The sequence below is a fragment of the Meleagris gallopavo genome, chromosome Z, assembly GCF_000146605.3.
Source record: "Meleagris gallopavo isolate NT-WF06-2002-E0010 breed Aviagen turkey brand Nicholas breeding stock chromosome Z, Turkey_5.1, whole genome shotgun sequence".
In the NCBI taxonomy this organism is placed as follows: domain Eukaryota; kingdom Metazoa; phylum Chordata; class Aves; order Galliformes; family Phasianidae; genus Meleagris; species Meleagris gallopavo.
The window spans coordinates 7,123,024-7,149,218 of record NC_015041.2 but is presented as its reverse complement, the minus strand read 5'-3'; the positions used below and the strand labels follow the sequence as shown (position 1 = coordinate 7,149,218).

The window sequence follows — 26,195 nt, the reverse complement described above, 5'->3', positions numbered from 1 at the left end:
TTAGACAAAAACAATCCCTATATCACAGATCACTGAACATGAGGAGGAAAATATTTGCACACACTGACCCTACACCAGCGAGAGCACCAGACTAACTCCATGCACCTTCACACTGGTGGCTGAGGGCATGGGTGCACAATCAGTGCAATTTTTCACACCAAATCAACCCCCAAAGAAGACTGGGCAGAGAGCCACCTCATGGAGTCAGTGCCCATCGTGGGATGCTCACACCTGCCTGCTGCTCCATTCTGAGCTGAGGAAACAGAGAGGAACATGTCACGTTGTAAGACTGTTACCTCCTTTGTTTCTTCATCGTGGATGGATGAAAAAGAGGAAAAAAAACATGTTACACACACACACACACAAAAAAAAAAGAAGCATACTGCAGTCCAATCCTCCAGTTGCAGCTGGAGCCCAGCTGGGAGGAAAGGGACTTCTAAGGCAGAGAGAAGGGAGGCTCTGATTATTTATTAGTGGCCGCTGTTTGATCGCTCGCTAATCAGGCCAGAGAACACACTCGGGCTCTCTCGTCCTCCCCGCTCACATGTGGTTCCTGTTGCTTTGCCCCATCCCTCCCTGCCCCCCCCACTCCCCCCCCCCCTTCTGGTTTTGCTTTGTTTGTTTTTCTGTTAATTTGGTTGTTTTTCCATGTCGTTTTCTGTCAAACCGCATGTTTTTTCCCTTTCTCTTGCCAGCCACTGCAGTGACAGATACTACAGTAAGTAAGTAAGCCTGGAGCCTGCCCACCTCCCATCGCTGCAGGCAGGAGCTGGGTGGGCACGTGGTCTCACATCCCCATCCCACAGCCAGCATCCCAACTTGCATCCCTGCCATAGGGAATTTGTCAGCGATGGAGCGAGCAGGGCGCTCCGGCATCCCAGGACAGAGGGGCCAGAGGAGTGCAGACGCCATCAAGCAGGGCATGGAGACAAGGTTAGATGGGAGAGAAAGGATGGACGCCCACCCGGCTGCTGCCTCCCTCCCCTGTTTGCACACAAGGCCTCCCCACTCCCATGTGCACTCTCCAGCTTCTGGCAGCCTCTCCACAGTGCGTTTCCACTCCTCTCTGGCCCATTAGCAGTATTTTTATAACATTCTGTAATGCACGGAGCCGTGTGCCAAACCTCAAGAGCGCATTATTTCCCAACGTCTTTGTTACATCCATCCACAGGCCCTCAGGCTGCAGCTCATGGAGGTAGCCAGGAGCCTGGTACCCAGAGCCCCGCAAAGCCCATGGCTCCATTGCTCACTGCTTCCAGCCCATGCTCAGACACCCACCAAGCTCCAGGCTATGGGGAAGACTATTGGAGATATGCACTGCGGTTGCCCTCCTATGGCTCACCTCATGCTCAGTTGTCACCCTTGATGAAAGGCTGAAAAGCTACACATTGCTGCCCAAAGTCCTCTGGAAGAAGCTGTCCCAGAGAAATGCCACTGTCCCCCCAGATGTTGTGTGCCTAGTGGATGGGACTCCCACATATAAAAATGCCTTTTGCTCCTTCCTGCTCTCCCAAGTGGGCTCTCCATGTCTCAGTCACTCCAACCCTGGATACACACTGTCCCCACCGTCTGTGCGCCAGCATCCCTGTGTCTGCAGCTATGGGACAGGCAGGCTATCACAAACCATCTGCACTCTGCTGGGTGCTGCAGAGCTCTTGGCCACAGCCCCCACGAGTTGGACCTAGATATCAAATCCCATCCTTAAGACCAGATTGTGCCACCTTCATGCTCTTTGTGCCTTTTGCCTCACTTGCATTCTGGCCCTTCCAGCATGAAGCTCTCACCCCAGAAGCCCCAGGGTCACCCCAAAGCCACGTTGTACCCGCACTCCCTCCTCCTCCTGGTCCAGAGCCACTATGTAAAACATAGCAGCACAGTCCGAAGGCTGATGCTGCAGATCCCCCATCCCTCCCAGCAGCTCCCCTTTCAGCACAATCTGATCCCCTTTAGCCATTTCCTAAGCTATGTTCCAACTCCCATACTAATCCACATTTTCTCTGGTTTAACTCATAATTTCCCATGTGGCATCATAACAAAATACTTCACTGAAGTCAAGATAGATTACATCGGCTGCATTTTGGGCCTAGGAAATCAGTTCTCTTATCAAAGAGAGCTATCAGGTTAATCTGCCATGATATATTGTTGGCAAGCCTCCGTATTATTTTCTCCTATTTTCCATTTGTCTCCATATCTGTAATTGCGCTTTCTCCTGAGCGCACTCTGTGACACTGTGGTTGGGATTTTTACTTTTCCCAAGCAAGGAGACATGCTGCTTTTCCCTATGTCCCCACTGGGTACCACCAATGACAGCCTCAGACACTAATGAACCTGGCTAATGACCACCTTCGGGTATTCTCCTCCCCTTTTTCCCCAGCATTGCTCAGGACCACGTTCTACCTCTGTTACTGCTAAGCTCCCCTCCGGCCTCCTTGCACAGCTCATTTCTCTCCTTGCTCTCTCTTTATTCATATAGCTAACACTGCTTTAATTTTGCTGCTCTGCCCTGCTAAAGACATGAAAATGCAGCCACAGGCCTGTTTTCACTTAACTTCCCATCCAATTTAAATGAGTCCAAGATTCTACAAATCACAGGTTCTCCTCTGTGGTCCTTGCAGGCACTCACTCCGCGTGCCCAGCTGAACACAGCAAACATCCCCACAATTATAAGCTACCATCGGGACATTGCAAACCATGAGTATCTTCTCCAAGGATGCTCCCAAACCTGCTCTCCATAGCACCCTGCACATCTTGGGGTACCAACTGGCCCTGGACAGGGCAGGAAAGGGGAGCAGGGAGGGGCTGGGGGCAGCAGGGGTGCTGGGAAAAGACACTTCAGAGAGAACATTACATTAAATCCAGGCAATTAAATTAATTACCTCTAAAAGGGTCTCATCTGATTAGTTCTTTGCATACTTAATTGCATTAGAACACCGGGCACTCATTTATTTATTGCTCATGGCCCCTGTGGTGTGTGAGCGTGCCCTTCAGCTGCCCAGTGCCCAGCAGGGCCAGGAGTGGGCAGCAGACGGGAACAAGCCGTAATTGGAAACAGTGGGATTTCAGCTGTAATGCTGTGCACTTCCCATGGGTCCCAGCACGGACTGAGGGGGCTTACTATTAGCAAGGTGCTGAGCAGAGGTAAGAGTCATCTCAGAGTCTTAGTGATGCCACAGCTGCAGAGATGTTTGGAGACGAGTTCCCCTCGTTAGCTCTACATTTGGGCTGCAGACCCTACTTGGAATACCAGGTGTTGGTGGCACCCTGACCAGTAGTCCTGGATCACCACCTCAGCCCAGTAACATGGCTAAGAAGTCTCTGGCCGCACACTTGCCTGCTGCATGCTATTAATTGCTATCTTCTCTGCTTCCACTTGCCCACTTGCCTGCTTCTCTCCTTGACATCCAGCTCCTTCCAGCATCCTTAGGCTGTGTGCCAGCATCCCTCCCATTAGACACCAGTACCACAAGGTCGACACCATGCAGCATTCCCAAAGCTTGGACCTACTGACACAGATGGCCCTTTCTATCCAGTTTGCAGGGCTTATGCATGATACAGGTAACCCTTCTGCCTGGCCCATGGTCTATGGCAGAGATGCATTTGCAGGGTGCTAAAGAAGAAAGCTTTGCCACATCTCCCACTCAAGGGAACAGCCACCTACAAAGCACTTCGGGGTCTTACAACTGGTACCTCTCAGCATCCTTTGCAGCAGCCCCCACCCTGCCACCAGACATGCCAAACACTGCTCCCAGGTACCGCCAGCTCTCAGTTGCAAGTGTGAAAGCCACAGTTGCTATTAGCTGTACAAACATTGCAGCCCGCAAAACACACAGCTGCTGTCAGCTATCAGCGTGGTGTGAAATACAGCACAGCTCTTATCTCCTGCAGTGAGACCTGTGAATCAGCGCATCTCTTGCTTAAGATATGCAAAATCCTGTGAAACATGCAGCTGTCCCCTACCACAGCCATGTACAGAGCCCTTCCCACCCTCAGACAATGCTCCTTCTGCTGTACCATGGCACTGGGCTGGCTAGTGAAGCAGCATCCCTCCCGAAATTATTCTGTGGGCATCATTATCAGCTTTGACTCAAAGTTTGGAGCAGGAGAGGCTGATTCCAGCATCCTGCTGCTAGGATTCATACACCTCTGGCAGGCTGTGTTGCAGGGTGCAGCAGAAAACCACACATACTGATAGTATTGGGATTGGCGTGAATGGAGGGTGCGGTGAGGAGTCGGTATAGGAGCCAATGGTGTGGTTGTGTCCCCTGTTCCCCACAATGTCATACAGCAGTGTGCTCACCTCCCACCCTAAGGTTGGTCTGGTACTTGAGGTGCCAGGAGGAGCCCTCGTAGCATGAGTACTGGCCGCTCTGTGTCAGGTCCACGTTCTTCAGGATCAGGTAGGACCCGTTCAGGTGGGAGTCATCAATGTCAGTGCCATTGGCCGTCCAGGTCACAGCTGCATCCCAGTCCATGGAGCCGCACTTCATGGTCACGTCGGCACCTACCCGCTCATACTGGATGTGGCTGTCTGTGAAGGAGAAAAGCAGGTGAGATCAGAGCCTGTGGGCTATCTTGGAAACAGGATCTTACCATGACCAGTAAGCATGGGAAGGACTGGAGCATGAGCTGACACAATGGCCAGGGAAGTTCACATTCTCCCTCTGGTCCGGATAATAATTTATTTTGATCTTAGACCAGAGTATTGGAGTGGATCAGCTGGCAAGGACCAATGAACAGGGACTCATGGATCACATCTATCTCACAGAATCACAGAATTGTTAAAGTTGGGAAAGATCTCTCAGATGATTTAGTCCAACCCATTACCACCATGCCCACTAACCATGACCCTCAGCAACATATCTACACAGTTCTTGAACACATCCAGGGACAGTGACTCTATCACCGCCTAGGACAGCCTGCTGCAATTCATCACAAGACTTTTGAGAAGAAATTTTCCTAGTATGCAACCTGAACCTCATCTGGCAGAACTGAAGGCCAATCCCCCTCATGCTATCATTGTTACCTGGGAGAAGAAGCTGACCCCACTTTGCCACAGCCTCCTTTCAGGGAGTTGCAGAGAGTGATAAGGTCTTCCCTGAACCTCCTCTTCTCCAGACTGAACAATACCAGCTCCCTCAGCTGTTCCTCCTAAGACCTGTGCTCCAAACCCTTCTCTGGATATGCTCCAGAGCCTCAAAGTCATTCTTATAGTGAGAGGCCCAAAGCCAAACACAGTACTCAAGGTGTGGTCCTATCAGTGCTGGTGATAGGATGATGATAGGATGCTTTCCTCCCATCTTTACCTTTGAGAGGGCACAACAGGGCCACCTGTATGGCTCATTGGCCAAATGCCCCACAGAACATCCAGCTGTTTGTGTCAACAAGTCACTGCCACTCCTGCACCCTCTTGTCTCATTGCAAGACATAGACCAAATGCACACATCAGAAATTCCCAGGGGAGAGAGGTGACAAGAGCCCCAAGACAGAGCCCCAAGACTTGTCATTAGCAAGCTTTGAGTTATTTACTAGCTGAAGTGGGAAGTGGGCAGCTGCCTTCAATTCCCTGCCTAGCAAATGAGGTGGGAGGATTTCAGCTTACCTGTGCCATGCCTTGGAAAGGGGCAGCTGCTTGGCACATGCTATGCTGTTTATCTCCCTGCCTCTTTTTTTTTTTTTTTTCTCTCTACAATAACACGATGCCCTGCTGAGCTGTTTGATTTAGCATCTCATGAGTGCAGCAACACAGCTCATTGGGCACCAGCTGCCTAATTGAATTTTCTCAGGTTTCTGGACAGGAGTTCGAGCCGACATTCACTAATGATACTTGGCAATTGAATCTTTCCTGTGCTGCTACACGGGTTGTTCTCTAAGCTGTATGTGGCAAGGGTGAAAACATTTTTGTGAATGTATCATACTGGGTGAAGCAGGATGGGGATTGAGCAGGATGTGAGCATCTCCTTCTAGGTTTCATCTGTTCGTTCAGGTCTCAAAATATTCCTGGATTTCCAAATCACTTTTGACAAAGTGCCCCACTCGGGCTCCCAGGGAAACCAAGTATCCCTGAACTCAAGGAGAGTCCTCGCAAGGATTTATAGCTGCTAAAGGTCAGGAGAACAAAGGTGAGAAGAAGCAGTCAGGCTTGGCCGAGGAAGACGTCACCAGTGAGCTTTGACAGAGCTCAGAGCAGGACCTGAGCAGCCCAGCTCACTCATAACTCATGGGTCAAGGCAGTGTGAGCAGACAACTGAGGCTGTCAGGGCAGCAAAGTTAAAGCTGGGGGCAAAAGCATCCCAAAGGGCATCGCAGTACGCATTGTGTCGATGAACACACAAGGAAGCAGATCTTCCTGCCCAGTCATGGCTCCAGATTAGCTTCAGCCTCCATGGAAACGTATCTTGGAGTGATTGTGTTCCTGACATCAGCTCAGTGGCAATCAAAGATGCAAATGCAACGTTAAGAATTATTAAGAACGGGATTGAGAATGGGAAGTAGTGTACCCTAGAAGCAGCACACAAATCTGAGCCTGTACCATTAAGATGAAAATGGAGCAGAGGAAGGAAATGTGAGAGAACAAAGGTTGAAAGCAGCCTCTGTTTAAGGGATGGCTTGACAGACTCAATCTCTTCATCCCTGCAATCAGACCCTGGTTGGAGGCGTGATAGACACCTGAGCGGCACTGAATGACATGAGGAGGATGAATAGAGAAGGACCGCCGGCTCTTTCTCCTAATAAAATAATTAAGGGGCAGGAAATGAAAGTAAGGAAAAGAAAGCGCTTTTTCTCACAAGGTGTGATTAAATTAGAGAAACCCACATCCATCTGTTGCTGTGAATGTCAAAATTGAGGGGAAAACAGTGATTAAATGAATCCATAGCAGAGGACTCCACCCATGGTGGAGATGCACCAGTGAGGCTGATGGTAGCCAACAGTGGGGAGGGATGGGAGAAGCACTCCAACACTTTTCCTACTCCTTTCTCTCCATATATCAGCTCCTATGTCCTGCTGGCAGGTGGAACAGAGGCTACACAAACCTATAGTTTGTTTTCAGCGTCTTAAAAAAGCTTACTGATAGGCAGAAAGAAGGAAAAAACATCCCAGCCAAGGAGACTGTAGGAGACTGTGTGAGGAGGAATAGCTGGAATGGGCACAGAAAAATGGGCTGATAGGTAGAAGCGTGGAAGGAGATGGATGGGTGGGCAGATGAACGAGTGTGTGCTTGCAGACAGATGGATAGTTGGCTGGATGGGCGCAGCTGGGATGGAGTGAAGCGTATGAAGAAGAAATGATGGATGACTCTGTAAGTGGATGGATGGATGAGTGTATGTGGGGATGCAGAGATGTAAGAGGATTGAGGTCTAAGCATGTAAGCATCTGGCTGGCTGGCTGTGTGTGAGGATGGAGGGATGAACAGACAGATGGGTGGGTGAATGCTTGGGTGGGCGGTTGGAAGGAGGGAGAAAAGGATCAATGAACGGCAGTGGGTGTGGGTGTATGGTTGGCTGTTCAAATGGCTGGGTAGATGGATGGATGGACAGATGACTAGGCAGATGGGCAGATGCATATAGATCACAGACCTCCAGTATGAGGTCTTACTCAGGTTCTCCTCTATTATTTTCTTGTGCACAAAGAAAAGACATTTTGCTTTCCCCTTTCCTGCTGGCTCACAAAAAGCCATTAGTCCTCCTGTCCTCACACCCAGAGACCTGCTGGGCAGAGACAGATGCCGAGAGATGCAGCATCACCCACCAGCCCTGCAGGAAGAAAAGCTCGTTGCAGCAATGGGCCAACAAAGCTGCCTAACTGGTGCCTAGGAGAACGGGTTGGGTCAGAGTAAAGCTCTGGGGTTCCCAGCCCTGCTTCTTGGGACTGCGAATGAGGACTTGTCTGCAGATGGGGATGTCAGGACTAGGCTGGGAATGGGGGTAAAGGCAACTTGAATTATTTCCTATTTATTCTTAAACACAGCACAAACACGCTGGCATGCATTCAGAAAGGCTGAGGGAGACTTTCCTGGAAGACAGGTCTTTGAAAGCAATACTCCTTCCCAGGGCAATGATTTAAGGCTCTTGACGAAGAAGAAATCCAAAGCACAGTAACAGAGTAGGCAGTTCCCTCAGACAGCTCCTTACTGGAGCTGATCCAGGTCCCGAGATCCCTCCTGTCCCAGCCCACCCAGCCTCATCAGCATGTGAATGTGTGACACCCTGCTGGCAAGTATCACCTCCTTTTGTCTGTCTTGAGCCACAGACATCAGTATTGCTTTTGGATAAGAACAGTGAGAGCAGTCAAGCCTTTCTAGGGAGACTCCAATTTCCCTCTGTCTGGGCATGGGCAGGATCCCACCTGAGGGATCCAAAGTATTTTTTTGGGACAGACACAAGCGTTCTGCACCCACTGCACTCTTCTGTGCATGGTCTTTGGCTCTGCCCCTGTGGATGGGGAAACTGAGGCAGTGAGAAAAGGACACGTACGCGTATGTAAGATGTGGATAACTTCTGCAGTGGGATGGAGAAACACATCTGTGCCTTAAGACAGAGGTATCTATCCTAAAGTTCTATCACTCCATTAGCCTACATACCTCCCACCCAGAGCTGTGTGCAAGCCTTGAGTAATAATCTGAGTGGATAATTAGATCTCTGTATATGTATTCATAAATTATACATTTAATATTTACAAGGTGCTGGGGGTATGCTGAGAGCCTTCCAAGCAGATGAAGCAGTAGGGCCTCACACTCTGCAACTTCCCACTGTAAATGAGATCCCAATGTAAAACAATGGGATCAGTGGGATGTCTCTGGGTGTGCAGTGGCACAACCCTGTGCCCTCTCTCTTGCTCCAGCACCTTGTTAGGCAGTCAGCATATCATCAACCATGCTCAGGGATGCAAGTGGCTCTGCTCCCATCTGCAGCTTCATGGCCCCTTCCTGCCGTGGTGAAACAGTCACCTGCACTGGAGAGGGTTTCCCTACACCACCTCCCCAAAGCACATCCTACCCCTCATCTCCTCATACCTGTTCCCTTTGGTGCTGCTTGGTCTTTGCACAGCTCTCATTGCCAGCAGAAACCTTCCCTGCCAGAGGAAGGAATTTCATGCTTAAGGAGGCAGTTCTTCCACAAGTGATTTAAAACTAAATACATCTTTGTAAGGAAACAGGCATAATTAAGTGTCATTGATGTAGCCAAAGATATGGACCGTTCCAAGTTAATTTTGTCCATTAATGAAGAATTGCAGCAAGCAGAATCCGCATTTGTTTGCTCTACTTTGGTAAATCCCTGGAGTCAGCAGCTTTGCTTTCTTGACAAGAAAAAATAATTAGGAAGAAACTTTAATTAAGAGATAACAGATGGGTGCTAAAGGACTTGTACTCAATCACTTCTCGATAGCCTGGAAGCAGATCTCTGGAAGCAGGTTTGCTTTAGGGGCACTGCAAATGAGGCATTTTCCCTCTTTCCACCATGGTCAGCTCCTGGTCAGCTCCAGTCTGACCAGGCTCTGAGCACCCTGATCTCGCTGCGGATGTCCCTGTTCACTGCAGGCAAGTTGGATCAGATGGCCTTTAGAGGTCCTTTCTAACTCAAACAACCCTACGATTCCACAACTCTTTCCTTAGGTGCCCTATTTCTTCTGCCCAAGCTCTGGGATTATAAGCATTCTCCTTGCCAGGAGAGGTCGAGCAATGCCTCTCCCTCCATCCTAAGGCAAAGGGAAGGCGGGCTGTTCCTTGCAGGCTCAGGTTCCTTGGCCCAGCATGCAGGGTGACACAGAAAGGAAGGGTTCAGGGGGCGAGAGGGGGACAAATGGCAATAGGGACAACAAATGCATGGTAGAGAAACCCCACTGGCAGCACAAAGCTGTGTGTGCTTGAGCTCTCCCCCTCTGTGGCCAGGTGACAGGAGTTAGCGCGACGGATGAATTACAGGCTTGTTTTCTGCTTCTGCTTTTTCCTGCCAACAGGACAAATAACTTAGGCCACAAAAGAGTGCTTAGATCAGGCTTTTCAACGCCATTTAAGAGGAAATCAATAGCATTCAGAATTAGGTGCCCAAATCACAGCCGTAAACAGAAGAAAAGCCCATTGTGGTTCAGCAGCAGCACAAGGACGCCTGTATTTACCACGCACAGGGAAGAGGAAGAGGCAGATAGAGATGTTGGGCACCCAGGAGCTGCCAACAGAGCCTCCCCATTGCTCCTAGTTGCACCCACCCTTGAGCAGCAGTCTCCCTTGGAGCACAAACACTGGGGCAGCCCCACTCCTACCCTGTCCTGCTGCGGGCTGTGCTTTGCACCAGGCAGTATGGTGCCTAACTAACAGGGTTTGTTTTTTTTTTTATTAGCACAGAATTACGGAAGTCAGAGGCGTAAAAGACCTGTTGGGTCCCACTCAGTCCATCCTCCTTCTGCCAAGACAGTATTGGTCCCTGCAGCATATTTACTATTTCTCCGGTCTAATTTTACATACTGTACAATCTGTGCAGTGCCAAGTTACAATCCCTGTGTGAGAAGCAGTGCTCTCAATTTCCAGACTCTTGGGTGTGTAAAATCACAACCGCGATGTTAAATTAACTTTTTTTTTTTTTTTTTTTTTTTGCATTTAATCATTTAATAGCTCTAAAATTCAGCCCCTCAGGCTCTCTCTGCTGTCTGTTGGCTTGGCTTTTGCCTGCTGTAGGCCAGTGGCTCATCGTTGCTTGATGCAATGCTCACACCCCTGGGTGGATCAGCAGCAGCTGGGCTTAAAGCTGGAGCTGCTGCAACTTAACTTGTGAACTTCTGCATCCTGAGCTGGAAAAACTCCTCTACGGCCTCAACCACACGTATGGGAGACTCGGCTTCGTAGGGATGAGGCACGAGGCCAGGACTGTGATGAGTGACAGCATCGGTGGACAACAGAAGGGCACCTGATGTCATCTACCTGGGCTTGTGCAAGGCATTTTATATGGTCCCACATCATATCCTTATCTCTAAATTGGAGAGAGACAGATTTGAAGGGTGGGCTTCTAGGTGGGTAAGGAATTGATTGGGTGACTGCAGCCAGAGGGTTGTAGTCAACAGATCTATGTCCTTGTGGTGTCACGTCACTGGAGGACTGACATTTTACACAGATTAACATTGACAGGAGAAGGGGGAATGGCTTTAAACTAAAGGAGGGAAGATTTTGGTTAGATATTCAGAAGAAATTCCTCAGAGGGCAGTGAGGCCCTGACGCTGCTGCCCAAAGAGCTGTGGTGCCCTATCCCTGGAGGTGCTCAAGGCTGGGTTGGATGGAATCCTGGGCAGCTGAGTTGGTGGGGGCAACCAGCCCATGGGGTGGAGATCCTGATGATCTCTAAAGTCCCTTCCAACTTAAGCTACTGTACAATTCTATGATTCTATTACCAAAAAATGATGTCCTATGCCTGGGAATGCCCAAGAGAAATGCTAACACTTCTTCCTGCACCCATAAACAACCAGAGTTGAGACCCCAGGACGTGTTTCTAACCAATGGAGGGATTTCTTCCCCCTGCATCAGCCCCAAGATTCAGTTTCCTCTTGAACAGAGGAACCGACATTTTCACCATCCTTGGAGATGTTCAAGAAAAGTGGAGATGTGGCTCTGAGGGATGGTTAGCGCGCATGGTGGGAGTGGGCTGACAGTTGGACTAGATAACCATCTTTTTCAATCTTAAAGACTCCACGATTCTATGCTGCCAGCGCAGGATGCACACATGAGGAGGTAAAGATGCTGATACAATGGGAAGCATTTTCCCAACACTCATCCTGTTTTTCTTCTGACTCAGTCGTCATCAGTCATTTCTCCGAGCAACACTTGTACTCCTGTAGCCTAGATGATTTCAAAGCAATATTAATAATAAAGCAACAATCTACTCTGCCCATGAGGGACTGTATTAACAATTAAGCCAAGGTCTCAGGATCTGCTTGTGTAATAAGAAGATATTACATTTGCATTTCATGCCTTTCACTCCAAAGGGTGCTCAACCAAAGCCAAGCCTAGAAGCGATGAGCAGTGCTGAGCCATGCACAGCTGGGAAGCTGCATCCTAACAGACACATGAAGCATCTTCTAGGTGCAGCCCCGTCAGGATACTAGACCCATAGCCTGCCACAAAGAGCTATGCTGCCATGAGAGAGATAAAGGGAGATGGATGCCTGCAGCAAGAGACCGCAAGTGCCAGCTGCTTTGCAGCTAGCAGGTAGAGACTTTGCAGGTTGACTCATGCAGAGGTGCACACATAAAATTTCAATCACCTTTTTAAAAAAAAGGGGGGGGAAAAGCCAAAATGCTCCCCATTACACAGATAAGCATTTCAAAGCAGACCCAGCAGCAGACTGGTGGCAGAGACCCGCATCCATCGCATAGAGCCCCAGGCAGCTGAGCACGATTTCTCTTTGATGCTAACTGCTTCTCCACTTCTGGAAGCACCTCCTGTCTACATAGCCTTTCCTCTCCTCTGCTCACCGCTATTCCCTCTCCATACAGACAGTACTACAGCCCCTCAGACTAATCCCTTTGAAGGGAAACATGTTGCTGCTCTCAGAGTGCTCCTCCTGACCTCCAGTTAGTGATGCTGCAGCTTCACAGAGCTCTCCACTTGCAGGGTTTTTTATCCACTTTATTGTTGTTGTTTCTGCTTTTTTATATAGATTTATTTGTACGTGTGTGGTTGTTTTTTTTGTTTGGATTTTTTTTTGTTAGCTTTTTTCTGATTTCCCCCTTCTGCATTTGGGATGATGAAAAAGCATTAGTTTGGCTGCAGATATTTGCCCTTCAGTGACTTCAGTGAACTGCTCCTTTTTTCTACATTTCAACACCTAGAAGCATCAAGTGTCAAGCAAAATAAATACCAAAATGCCAACATGATCACTGAGTGAAACAAAAGCACATGCCCAGATTTCTGGAGAGCTCCTTGAAGTGGTGAAAGCATTTTCTGCAAGGGGATACATCAGCTCCAGGAAGAAGAGTGCAGCCCTTATCTGAAGGCACTCCTGAATTACAGCCACCATTAGCACAAGAGATACTTGAATTCTGGATTTTCTGCAAAACGTTTTGAATTCAGGTTCTGAAGCATTTAAAGGGCTCAAGAAAATATCCTTGGCTCCCAGTCAGCAAAGCACTTAGGCAAGCTCTTAACTTTCAGCATGTGTTTAAGTACCTTGCTGACTTGGGGCTTTTAACCCCAGCAAAAAGAAAGCAAGCAGGGGAGAAAAGCCAAAGGAAAAGTTCGTGTGTGTGTGTGTGTGGAAATCTCCAGACAAGCCGAAAAAATACGGGAATCTCTTCTGGAAAGTAGGAAAACAAATAATAATAATGACATGCTTTAAAATTAAACACTAGGGGAAGCTTTCTGAGGGGAAAAGGACTCCTAGAACAAATGGAGCGTTTCGCCGTAGCCTAACGCTGACTTTGCATGCTTCTTCAGCACGCTGAAATTATTTATTGCTTAAAAAAATGGTTTGGAAGAGGGAGGGGGAAGCTAAACGTAATGGGGGAGAGAAAAATGTTGGCTGGAGCAGCGAAAAAACATCTCTGAAATGAGTCGGCTGTGGGAGGCTGCTGTCAGGGGAGGGGGAAAGAGGGAAGAGGCAACGGGCAGTGATGGAAGAGCCATGAGCAGGAGCTGTGCGCATCCCTGCTGCATGGGCTCATGGGGAGGGAGGATCTGAGAGAGCCCAAAAGGAGAGAAAGGGCACAGGGAGGCAGCGACTCTGCCTTCAATCAATGCAAATCTATGCGAGCGCAGGCAGAAAGTGGCTTTTCCCCCACCTCATGCTGGAGGCCATGAATAGAAAACAATCTTTTCAACTCTGCTGGTCATCCCCCTTCTCTGCCGGTCACAGCGGCACTGGGCTCTACGCCTGTTTATTTTCTAAAGCAAAGCAAAAACAGGCTGGGAGCTGGGGCTGGCTGCAGCCCACACAGGGCGGTGGGGCTGGAGGGATGCTCTCAAAGCACCGACAGCACCCATCAGCCCTGGGGATGCCATGGGGAGGTTTGGGATAAGGCTGAGGTGCAGCTTTGGTGCAAAAGCATCAAATTCCAAAAATTCTCCAAAGTGGAACAAAACAAAACAAAACAAAACAAAACAAAAAAACCACCGAAGAACCACCAGAAAGCTTGGGTTCCTTCAAAGTGAAACCAAAAGGGGTTTTGCACCTTTTAAACAGCCTGTTATGTTGTAGAAGGGCTTTAAAACCCTTCTGTGCAGAAGAGGTGTCAATTAAAACCATTTTTGAAAAATACCAAAAAGATACACTGCAGCCTCTTTCCACCTCTGTTTTTCTCCCCTTTTTCCTCTGATGAAGAAATATGGCTTTATGAAACATGAGGATGCTGACAGGACTTCATTTTCCAGTGGAAAATGGTTCCCTGGAGGATCTCCTCGGCAGCTCCGGGACATGCAGCAGCAGACAGAGCTCCAGAGGGGTTCGCTGCCAGAGGCTCTTCCCCACTGCTAGGCTGCAGACCCATGGGACAGGCAGGCAGCGAGAGGTGCCTTAGTGAGCTGACAACTCAGAGAGGAAACAAACAGAGGCACTGCATTACAAATGGGAGCCCAAGTCCTGAAATGAGATGAAGTGACTTGCCCAAATGGGTTTTGCTTCTCTCCCATGGCCCCGTGGCACCTGGCATATCAGGCTGCCCAGCTTCAGCTGTGCAAGAGACAGAGGAACTCAGTCCAAACCTGTCCCCAACATCATGCACCTGCTGATCTGCAACATGAAGCATCCTACAACACATTCACAGCATCACAGAACCTTAGAGGTTGAAAATGTCCTCTGGAGATCAAGTGCAAAGCCCTGCTAAAGCAGGTACCCTACAGAAAGGTGCAGAGGAGAGTCCAGGTGGGCACTGAGCATCTCCAGAGAAGATGACCACAATCTCTCTGCACAGCCTGTTCCTGAGCTCTGTCACTCTCATAGAAAAGAAGCTCTCTCTCATGTTCACATGGAACATCCTATGTTCCTATGCTCAAAATTCTGCCATATGTGCTTTCTTTCTTGGTAGGTTCTCACTGTACGGTCTTCACATTGAAGCTGTGATTTAGGGCAAGATAAACACTGGGACAGCATTAAATCCACTACCTGAATCCTGAAATATTCCTCCAGGGTCCGCATCTCAATGTCCTACTCGTGGATTGATAGGATGCCCACACCCATCTCTCCATGGCTGCCAAGAATGTAAGTAAGGAGAAATAAATGCAGGAATGCAAGGAGAACACTGACCAGCAGCATGAAAATGGCTGCGGTGATTGAATTGCTACACTTTGCTGCTTCCCCGAGCCGCAGCTCCCTTCTCTGCTGCTGGATGAAGTGCGATCAATGCTAATTAATTAAAGGCCAGAATCCACCAACCATTGTCACACTGAGTTCAGCGCTGTTCCTTGAATATTCAGGGCTCACACTCCAGCAAAGTGAGGAGGCAAAGATCAACCTCCAGCAACACGGGTAGAGAACAGAAGAAATTCAGTCTGCAAGCTGGGAGGACAGACAGCAGTGACCCTTTGCACATAGGGCTGAGAGCTGAAGGAGCTGCCAGAGTGGGGCAGATCTGATGTGCCCCAGCAAAGCAGTGCTGGCATGGTGGGTAGGGCAGTAAGTCAGCCTAGAGATGTCAGTGGTGTCAATCAATGGCTGGGTATTAAGGAAAAGTTCTTCACCTTGCCAAGGTGCAGAGCGTGGGAGGCACTGGAACAGACTGGCCAGGGCAGTGGCCACAGCCCTGAGCTCAAGGAGTACTTGGAGAATGACCTCAGACATAGGGTTTGAATTTTGGGTGGTCCTTTGTGGAGCCAGCAGGTGTACTTGGTGATCCTTGGATCCCTTCCACAGCTCAGAATATTTGGGGATTCTGTGAACAGTGAAGCTGGCAGAGCGTACGCCAACCAAAACCAAGCATCCTCCACCAGGACATCTTTTCTCTTGCCACTCAAAGGGTTGTGCTCTTCAGTGCTGGGAGAGGGATAGGTGCTAGAAAGCAAAGCTGGCAGAGACAACACCCCAGAGATACCTATGACATAAAGAGGTGTGGGAGGTTGGAACTGGACGATTTTGAGGTCTCTTGCAACCCAAGCCATTCTATGGCTCTAAGTACCAATAACATGAACAGAATCCCTTGGGAGCACAAGGGGAAATGGTGTGGTGAGTCACTAGTACCAAGCAAGCCCACAGCTGTTTCTGGATTTCTTTCCCTCATCAAGAGGCTTGCATGATGCTCTACGAACTTGGAAACACCGGTGGGGACCCAAGCCCCCAGGTCTTCCACTGTCCTTTCCCTACACCACAAAGCAACACCTTCACTGAAAGCAAAAGGAGACAGGCACATCAGTCACCCTGTGCCGTTCACCATGATGGTAAAATTAATTTTCAGATCTACTGGCCACAGCAGGCAGGATGTGGTCGCATCACACCTTGCTGTGTGCCTCCATCCAGTCCAAAGAGCAGCCACAACGATGAGCTCAGCAGCCTCTCTCCACTCCTGAGCTGTGCCATTGCATTTTCCTGTTTTGTCCCAAGCCTTCCCAGTTCTCCCAGCAGCTGGCATGGGTTGTGGCAGCTCTCCAGCTCTCAATGCTGGCCAGGAGTAGAGACTTCCCATGGGAAATTGAGAGGTGGGAGTAGACAGACAGATGTCAACTTTGGGATTTGACACACTTGCTCCTACATGCCTTGGTTTCTCTCCAGCACTGCACGCACTCAGCTGGAGCAACCACAGCTCAGGCACAGCACCAGCACGGCAGGTCCCAACTCGCTGGGGTTTGCGGCTTGGCTGGGGCTGGAAGCTCTCTATGACTCATCCCAAGAAGTCCAGTGTTCACATTCCCTGGGGACTGCTCCATGCTGTGCTTCCTGTGACCCTGGGAGCATGAATGGAGCACGGCGCTCGTCTGAATAGGCGTGGGAGCACCAGGATGACCGCTGCAGCAGATCCCTGTGCACTGCCTGCACATGTATGCTCCTGTCTTTCTCCAGTGCAGAAGCACACTGCAGCATAGCAAAGTGCTCTTTCCTAGCCAGCAGAGCACACCTCGCTGTAGTCCAGCAAATTCAGCAGGGGCCAAGCAAGCTGTTCTGCATGCCGTAGCTCTGCTTTAGCTCTTGCATCCCAGCCAGCCCCTCGGTGTGACACTGCCATTGCTCTCCTGTCTACAAAGCACAAACTCTTTGTTGGCAGAAGTCCTCCAGGCTCCCAGCCTTGCAGGTCAGTGTTTTTCAGCTTGGGCGCTGCAGATCTCTGGCTGCTTGTAACACTCCAGAAGAAAAGAGAACTAAGAAGAGCCAGTCTGGATGGTTTGTATCAGCTAATAGTGATGTGCACTGGGGAAAACACTCCAGGCTTTGCAAACTAAAAAAGCTAGGAAGGGCATCATGGTGTGCTGAACCTGGGATGAAGGGCAGCACATGGCTCTGCCAACTGCTGGCACCCTACAGCAAAGCTCTGCCCCATCCACGGGGATTTTTGCACCGTGGATGGATGCATCCTGCCCGGGGCCAAGGACTAATCCTGCACAGTAGTGTATGCAGCAGTGCAAGGAAAAGGCTCCAGACTCTTCAGCTTCAATTAGCACCTGGTGGCACCTAAGCCTAAATAACAATCGTCTCCAGAAAATCCTAACCAAGAGATCAATGGTCTGTACATTGGGTAATACTGCAGTAACCCCTCCTGCCTCCATCACTGTCAATTGCTTTGCAGTCTCACTTCACTTCTCCACCTGATTGGCTTTGCTAGAGCACTCATTACAAGGTGACATGCATTGCTTTTCCTCTCAGTAACAAGCCTGCCACAGACCCTGCTCAATTCTTCTTCTTTTCCTTTTAATATGCCACAGTTATATTGGCTTCTCTGCATGGATCCACTCCATTTAGTGCTGCCCAACACCGCTTATCCTGAAAGATGCTCTTTTCAGACACAGAACAGACTGCACATCTCGCAAGTTGCTCTTCTGCTCCTTCTGTACATATTGTGTACAGCATCTGCCCTCCTGAGCTCATTTCGAGATTCCTTCACCCTACTTCTACCCCAGCAAAACCCTCTTCTCAGAAAGCAGAGAGGAGGATGCCTGGTCTCAGTTTCTCACTGCAACTGTGCTCTTACTATCCAGGGCTTTGCTTGGACACTGCTGCATTCCCCTTTGCTAGGGCCCTGCAAGCGTTGCCCAGTGCCACCGTGCTTTGCTCCTTCATCCTGACCTGAGATGGGCTTTGTAGCACCAGGGCAGCCTGCAACCCAGGACTTCAGATTCCGGGAACCCTTAAAAAGGGAGAAACGCTCAGTGTCCCAGTGCTGGTGGGAGCAGGCTGCTGGCAGTGCAAGGTGCTGGCTTCTGGGGTGGCCATGTGCAACTTCCAAGGTGAGACCTTACCCAGCTTTTGCAGGCTGGCTCAAGCCAAACCCCCAGCATGCTTGGTTTCCACTTCAACTGTCTCCACTTCTGGTGGCCTTCACCAACAAGCATAAAAACAACAGACAAAACCCTTAGATGGGGACTTCTTCCTCCTTCACCAAAAAGAGATCAATGCTAGGATAGAGTCCATGGAAAGAGAAGTTCACAGCACAGCACGTTATCTGTGGGCAGAGCCTTGGTGTCCTGAGTGGCTGCTCATGCTTTCAGAGGGCCCTGGTAGCCTGGGGAACTCCTAGGGCTTCTTTTCTCAGGTGGAAACACCTCACTCAGAGCTCCTACAGGAGCTGAATGAGTTGCAAAACCCAGTTCCTCTCTGTCAGCACTTTCCAATATGTCTAATGAAGTCTAAGAGGTTACTGAGACACAATTTTCCTTGCCACTGCCTGAACTAGTGAGTCCTAGCAGACTGTGATCCTCCTAACATCTTCTTTCTCTCATCACTGTAGTGGATGATCTTCCCCTGTTCTACGAGACTGCAGATTTACTTCTTCAAAACCTGCCAGATTCAAACCTTTTTTTTTTTTTTTTAAATCTTTAGCTTTGTGATTCACTTCAATACACCAGGTGATGGAGGCGTTCATATGTTAGTGTTACATATTTCTGAGATTTAAGTTGCCCAGAAAGATGGTGGATGCCCCATCCCTGCAGATGCTCAAGGTCAGGCTGGAAGGGCTCTGAGCACCTGATGGAGCTGTGGGTGTCCTTGCTCACTGCAGGGCAGTTGGACCAGGTGATCTTTAAAGGTCTTATCCGAAGCAAACAATTCTATGATGTCCTTCCCATGTTCTCAGCCCAGGAACTGATCCTTGCTTTGCTCCAGAACCTCAGCTCTACTTTAGGAGCATCCCTCTTTCTGTACTCAAAAGCATTTTGCACAATGGGATGCTCACCTTGCACAGAGCTGCAGCTATTTTCTAAGTGCACCCCCTGGTAAAGAGCAGCAAGCTCACAGCTCCTTGCCCAACAGACAGGGAGTGCAGCCGTAGTCCCACAGCACAACCCAGCTGGAGAAGCCACATCGCTGCGTGCATGCAAAACTAACAGGGAGCAAACGGAATGGTTTCCCTGGATATCTCATGTTCTAGGTGGGAGGAGCGAGGCTTTTGCTCCCAGCAGGGCTATCCCACAGCATGAGCCACGCTGCCAGGGTGACCAGCTTGGGGGTCACTGGGCAGGGCTGCGAGGCAGCAGGCAAGGAAACACAGGCACTAAAAATAGGCTGCCTGCGGTAGGGGATGACCACATTTATTAGCAAGCCCGTGCCCTGGCTGACCACAAGGTCAGCCTCCAAGAGCTTGGCCATAATTCACTCCATGTCTGGGCAGGAAGTCTACTTCAGCTCAGAGGGACATCCAGTAATAGAAAGAGATGTTCCAGGAGCTGGGGCTATTTTTGCTGTTTTCTTCTGTTTTGCAGACAAGGTAGTCTTTGTAGGCAGGTAGACAGGAGATACAGTTTGTGCTGTACAAGTAGCCAGGTGCATTGGGCCAGAGAGAGGGAAGGGAGAAAATGGGGGACAGCTGGAGAAGAGAGGATACAGCATGTGGCTGTACTTCCTTTTATCAGCCAGACTCACCTTCAGAGCAAGGCAAGAAGATGAAGGCAGTGGAGGGACCCCAAGCTTTTATGAGGTACCTAATGTCCTAATGGCATGCAGTGATGTTTAACAGGCTGCAGCTGAGGTGTCTGCCCAGCTAGGAGTGAATCTTTGATCTTTTTGCTTCCCTGAGGCTGTGGGCTGCCAAGGAAGATGGGGATGCAATGGGGAAACTGTCACAGTGATGGATACCTAGGCATGGAGGTCATGACTCTTCCTTGAAAGGCATCCCTACGCAATACCACCTCCACCTTCACCCCCGGCAGTAGGAAAGAAGACAGGAGCATCTCTTTATGTATGCCCTGGGACTAAGGTCTTCCAGGAACAGAAAATGTGAATATCAGTGAAAACCAAAGCTTGTTTAGTCTGAGTACAGGCTGAGCAAACCCTGATAATGCCTTCCAATGCCAAGATGTGTCCTCTTATTGATCCGGCATGATACCTTGGTTCCAGCTCTTTCAATTCTCCATGAAGCCCCATGAAGCCCATGTGAGCAGCATTTTGGCTTTGAGATGACTTGCAAAGAGTGAAGGATGCAGGGCAGTTAGAGGCTGTGCCAAGCCTTGCTTCCCAACCAGGAGTGCTCTGCAATCAGCTTGTGCACTGACCAAAACTCACACTTCAGCCAGCTGGATAATGACAGCATCCAGAATTATAACAGGAAAGATTAAAAAAATGTGATTGCTAATGGGGAATTAATTGTTAATGGGAAGTCATCATTGCAGGAGGGTGTTCCCAGCATGGCCCTGCAGAGATCTGCTCCTGGCCCATTGCTAATCATTCGCCTTATCAATTATGTTGCAGGCAGCATAAAGCTGGTACTGGAAAAGTTTACAAGGAACATAAAGGCTGATGTACAGAGCAGAATGGACAAGTCCATTGTCCACGAGCCTATTTACAGTTAGAGCTGCATCTGGAGGATAAAAACTCCAAAATGACCTTGCAGGAGCCATCTGGAGATGACACACCTGAGCAAAACATGGCCTGAGATGCATGGAGATGCCAGGAGGTGGGAAGGCGCAATCACAAAATTATAGAATGACTTGGATTGGAACGGACCTTAAAGATTACTAGATCTTCAACCCATGGGCAAGTATGCCATGCAAGGCAACAAGAAGGCAGAGCTCACTCAGAGGGAAGCCTGCACCATGGCAGTCTCCTGCTCACACGTGTGTTGTCCTTCTGACCTTGTCTTCCCCACAGCAAACAGTGAGCAGCTGCGTACGGGCGTTTACAGAAATTCCAAAACACTCCATTGCACACACATCTCACCCTGGAGAAAGGATGGGAAACCAAACAAACAACACATGACAGATGTTTGTCATGTCACTTAATGCATGACTGAATGGCACTCTGGTAGCATGATAGAAGCAGAGAATAGACCTCTGCTTGGAGAGACTGCTCCTGCACTGCCACTTTAGATCCAGCGCACGCATTTCAGAAAGGATGGCTACAAACACTCAGTATCAGGGAAGACTGATAGGAGCGATAGGGAAGAAGTAAGAACTGGGTTTGAGTAAGAGGATGCTGAGTAGAAGCCCAGCCATTGGCTTGGCTGGGGTTGTTAGGTACCTATCTGGTCGTAACTGCTGTACCCTGAAATCTAGCAGAGAAAAGCACAAGGAGGTCCAAAGGCTAGGTGCTGAGGCTTCCCTTGAATCCAGAGTCTTTGAAAGAGCAAAGAGGTGAGAAAGGGTCTAAGATAATCCCTAACCTCTGTCTTGTACTGGGTTTCTTGCACATATGCAGCAGCACACGTCTCACCGATGCAGCCATTTGCTTTGTTACAAGAGTTCTACAGATCTGTTTATTTATAACATGAATGATACAGAGCACCAGGACCAGCTCAGAGCAGGACTCCAGCACCCAAGAAGCGTGTTCTGGGTTGACATGAACACCAGCTGCTGCAGGGAAAAGCAAGGGAAAAGCACAGCACCATCTGCCCCCTGGCAGAGCAGAGTCCAAGAAAGCAGGCAGGAGGGATGCATCCCCAGACTCCCTGCCAGCCTTCAGAACTGGTGCACAGTCATTCCAGGAATCACACACATAACTATATTCTGCTTCAGATTTTTTTTTAAACAGTGATAATGGGACAAAATCAAGCAGAAAGAATGGCCGGATGCCTGAGGCTTTGCAAACCCCGTTTCTGAAGTGATCAGAGGAAGCAAAGCTGTTTGTCCTGGGGGGCACAGAAGGATCCTAAGATAGTCCAACCTGCTGAGCAGGTAAGTAAAATCAGATGCAAAAGAAACAGCAAGGGATGGAAGAGGGAAGAGGATCACAGCCCCAGCTCTGGAAAGTCAGTGATGTGCAGGAATAGGAATACTCCAGCTGTGAACAGGGAGAAAAAAGGGGAATTAAAAATCACCCCTAACTTTTTATCTCCTGTCCCAGCGCTACTGAAATACTGAAATTCCAAATTATTTTGCTGTAGAAAAATACACCTCTGTTCCCCAACATGCACAAATTGGGTCTCTAGTGGTCCTGTATCTCCCTAAAACCTGCTATGTAAGTGCACTCTGCATTGTAAAGTGGCTCTGCAAGCCCAGAGGCATTGTCAGCATGCTGTGCTGAATGCATCTCTCATCAAGAAGCCATGAGACTCCTGCTCCAATAGTACACTGAAAGAGAACGTCTTCCTGGATGTCTCCATGGGCTCAGTCCTCCCTGGGTGTAGGACATGGGTAGCACTGTATCTGGCAACATAACTGCAGAGGCTGTCAAAAATGAACCCCCTGGGCACCACTGGAAGTGCAGTAAGGACTTTCATCCCAGCACTTTAACTGCATGTCATCTGAATCACTATCAGAAAACCAGATGCATGTCTACAAACCAACCATGCACCTGTATGAAAATAAACACCACCCTTACAGAGAAACAAAGGCAAAACCCAAAGAAGCAAAGCAACTGGTTTAACCCTGCCAGGCTGACGCTCCAGGGACCAGCATGGGCTGAGTGATGCAGGAACAGAGTTGGTCACATCCTTGTCAGCCAACATAAACATCACATGAAGTAAAGGGGAGAAAAGAAGGTATGCACAGTCGACCTGCTCTCAGAGAAGCCAATTTGCATGGCTTTGCTGTGCATTTCAAAGGCTGTTTATCGGCTCAGCCTTTGTCTTAGATGCAATGTGGGCAGCATCTCTAACGAGGCGCGTGCGGACGGGAGCTCTTGGGAGGCTTTGCAGCAGAACTGATTGCAAACGATTAGTGCTGGGGCTGAAGGGAGCAGGAGAGGAGGGAAACTGATGAAACAAAATCTCTGTCTTTTCCTCGGTTGAGGAAGGATAGGGGCTAATTGCCTGTTACTGGTGAGAAACAGAGGAGATAGTGGCTTCTCCGCTCATCAATAAATTAACCCCAGCTTGCAGTGCCTGAAATGCATTAATTTCCAGAGACGTTCATCTCCTTCTCTCCTCTCCCATGTGAAAACATAATTATTGTTTAAACACGAGTTAATTCAGCAAGGTGAGGATCAATAAAACAGAATTACTCCTCTTTTAAAAGCAGAGAAATCTCAATCTGGAACAGCTGCGGATATAACTCTGGCAAGGCTGACGGATGGGGACAGGGTTCTCTCTGGTCATGGCACCTAAGACCTAAGAGCTGCCTCTTGCACGGATTGCTGCAGCACCACTCATGCTGGTGCAGCATACTGTGTGCAGCACAGCCACCCAGCATGGTGGGATCCACAGTGCAGAGCGACTGCTTTGGTAGCAATGGGATGGACAGTGAGCACACAATGCAACATCCATTCACCCATCCAGCCCCACTGAGTAATCCATCTTTGTGTCTCCTGCTTGACACTTACCTTTGGCAATCTACTGTGGATACCAAGGAAAGGAGCAGCACAAAAGGGGGGATCCTGTAGGCTGGTAGCTAGGCAGCCCACAAGGATTGTGTGCTATTAACCCATGCTCAGGTAAAGCAAGCATGGTGTAAGCATCACCAAACTGGTTTGCCAGAAGCAAACCGTTCACTGGAGCAAGACTGTCCTAGGGAGGGATGGAGGAAGGGCAGTTGATGCATGTCCCCTTAGGTCTGACCATCTCCACCCCAAAAACCTCAGGGCTTGAGGAGCCGCATCCAAAAGAAAAGTGCCCTTCACTCCTCCAGCTCCAAGGAGAAGGAGCAAAGATGGGCAGCAGAGGAGTTAACACATGAGCAGTCTCACCACTGCTGCATCCAATGCTGCTTTTATAAATTCATGTGGCACTTTGCAGGACACTCCAGTAATCACCAGTGCACACGTGAGAGCCAGAAGCGGGTGGCCAGCCTCACTGCGCTGTGCTCCTGCTTGCTTAACAGCTTGTCACATCCTCCTTGCTCACGTATTCAGTGCTAATGCATCTCTTAAAGTGCTTCATGAGCTATTAAAGTTGAGCGTGCCTCAAGAGCATGATAAATGGACTCTACACCTGCATCTTCCCCCACTCCATCCAGTCTCTGCCATCAGTGGGATTCATTCATCTTCCAGCCCCACTTCTCCAGACAAAGCGGCAAGTGCAGACAGAGGATGAGGGCAGGGGACAAGAGGAGGCTGGAGCTATAAGAAAGAGGTGAGCTCTGGGCAGGGAAAACAAGCAAACCCACATGCCACCAAATCCCAGCTACAGGGCTGCAGAAAACCACCCCTCTGGATTTAGAGCAGGTCAGTAAGGTGCTCCTGCAGGGTTCCTCAACCCCACCAAGTCCATGAATGCACAGATATTCTTATCAGAGTTAGCCAGCAAAATTCCGCTCCATAACCCACTGAAAGCAACTGCTGACTGTCAGGAAAACCATGGAGGCCCCGCATTCTGTCCTCTAGTCCACAAGTGACTCCATAGAGAAACTCAGACAGCTGCCCAAAAACATCCTGCTCATGTCTGGACCCAGGGTGGCATGGGGTCCTCCAGCTCCAAATACCATCAGTGACTCTAAAATATTGTCTCTTCAAAGCCCAAGATCCTCTGCTCACCTATAGAGGCATGAGCTAATGGTGGGTGCAGATGTGAGGTGAGGACAAAATCACCCCAAGGAGATCACAGCACAGTGGGGCAGCAGTGATAGCCATGGGACTGGGTGTCAGGCACTGGGGCTATCACACTGCTTCTTCCCAGCCTCCCTTCCCTTTCATGGTGCAGAAGAGGAGTAAAAGGGATGGGAAAGGCTGCAGGAGCATCTTGGAACAAGCAGGAGTCTGGGCAGGAGGAAATGCACCAAAGGGGACCAGCAGGTGCTGGTGGGACACAGGATGTCCAAATCCCTAGCACAGGCAGGAGGGGATGCACACATCAAGCAGAGGAGAAAACAACAACATCCAGAAATATAACATCAAGCAGAAAGCACACCCAGCTTGTGCTAAGAAAGAGCCCAGAGTAGCAGCACTCGCATTTGTTGGGATCCCTCTGGAGCTGGGACAAGACTCACCCTGCTGGCTGTGCCTCTGAGCATACACCACCACCACAGCGAGCACCACGCAGCAGGCTGACGGGATAGGATTGGCCATCTGTGGAAGCAAGCACAGGCAGAAGCAGTCACGGTTTGCCACAGGAGAGATTGCAAGCAGAGCACCCAGAGCTGGACCCTGTATGGCAGGAGCAAGGGGATGCCATGAGTGGTGAGGTGCTGGAACAGGCTGCCCAGAGAGGTTGTGGATGCCCCTGTCCCTGGAGGTGCTCAAGGCCAGGTTGGATGGGGCCCTGGGCAGCCTGGTCTGGTATTAAATGGGGAGGTTGGAGGCCTTGCCTGCGGCAGGGGAGTTGGAGATTCATGATCCTTGAGGTCCTTTCCAACCCTGGCTATTCTGTGATTCTATGCTGCCACGCAGTAAGATTTCAGCTCTGCAACAGGAGAACTTCTAGCAAAAGGAGGTGTTTTGTCAGCACATACTTCATGGTTCCATGGCCCGTGGCACTTTCCAACAGAGCTGCCAGCAGACTCAGGTGCCTGCAGGCAACGATACACCTTGCACAACTGCTCTCTTTTTCTCCTCTGCTTTTCAACTTCTCTCCAAGAAGTTAAGCCCTGGGGCTGGGCTCCCTTCAGCATCTGCCTGCAAATGGACTACAGAGAGGCACGTGTAACTCAATCAAGATAAGCAACCAGGAGTTATCTTTTCTTCATAAGAGATGGAGCCATACCACACCTCCTCATGGCAGTGCTCTGTGCTTAGGATATGCAACATGCAGATGCATCCCTGCTGCAGCATTTCTGG

At 49.5% G+C, this 26,195-nt stretch overlaps 1 protein-coding gene across 1 annotated transcript in view; it reads right to left on the bottom strand.

The window, feature by feature from the left end:
• The window catches only part of CNTFR (ciliary neurotrophic factor receptor), a 158,139-nt gene that overhangs the window by 41,292 nt on the left and 90,652 nt on the right, over positions 1-26,195 (bottom strand). Inside the window, 2 exon segments of the mRNA XM_019610159.1 lie at positions 4,298-4,528; positions 25,409-25,487. Of these exon segments, the coding sequence (XP_019465704.1) occupies positions 4,298-4,528; positions 25,409-25,487 (310 nt within the window).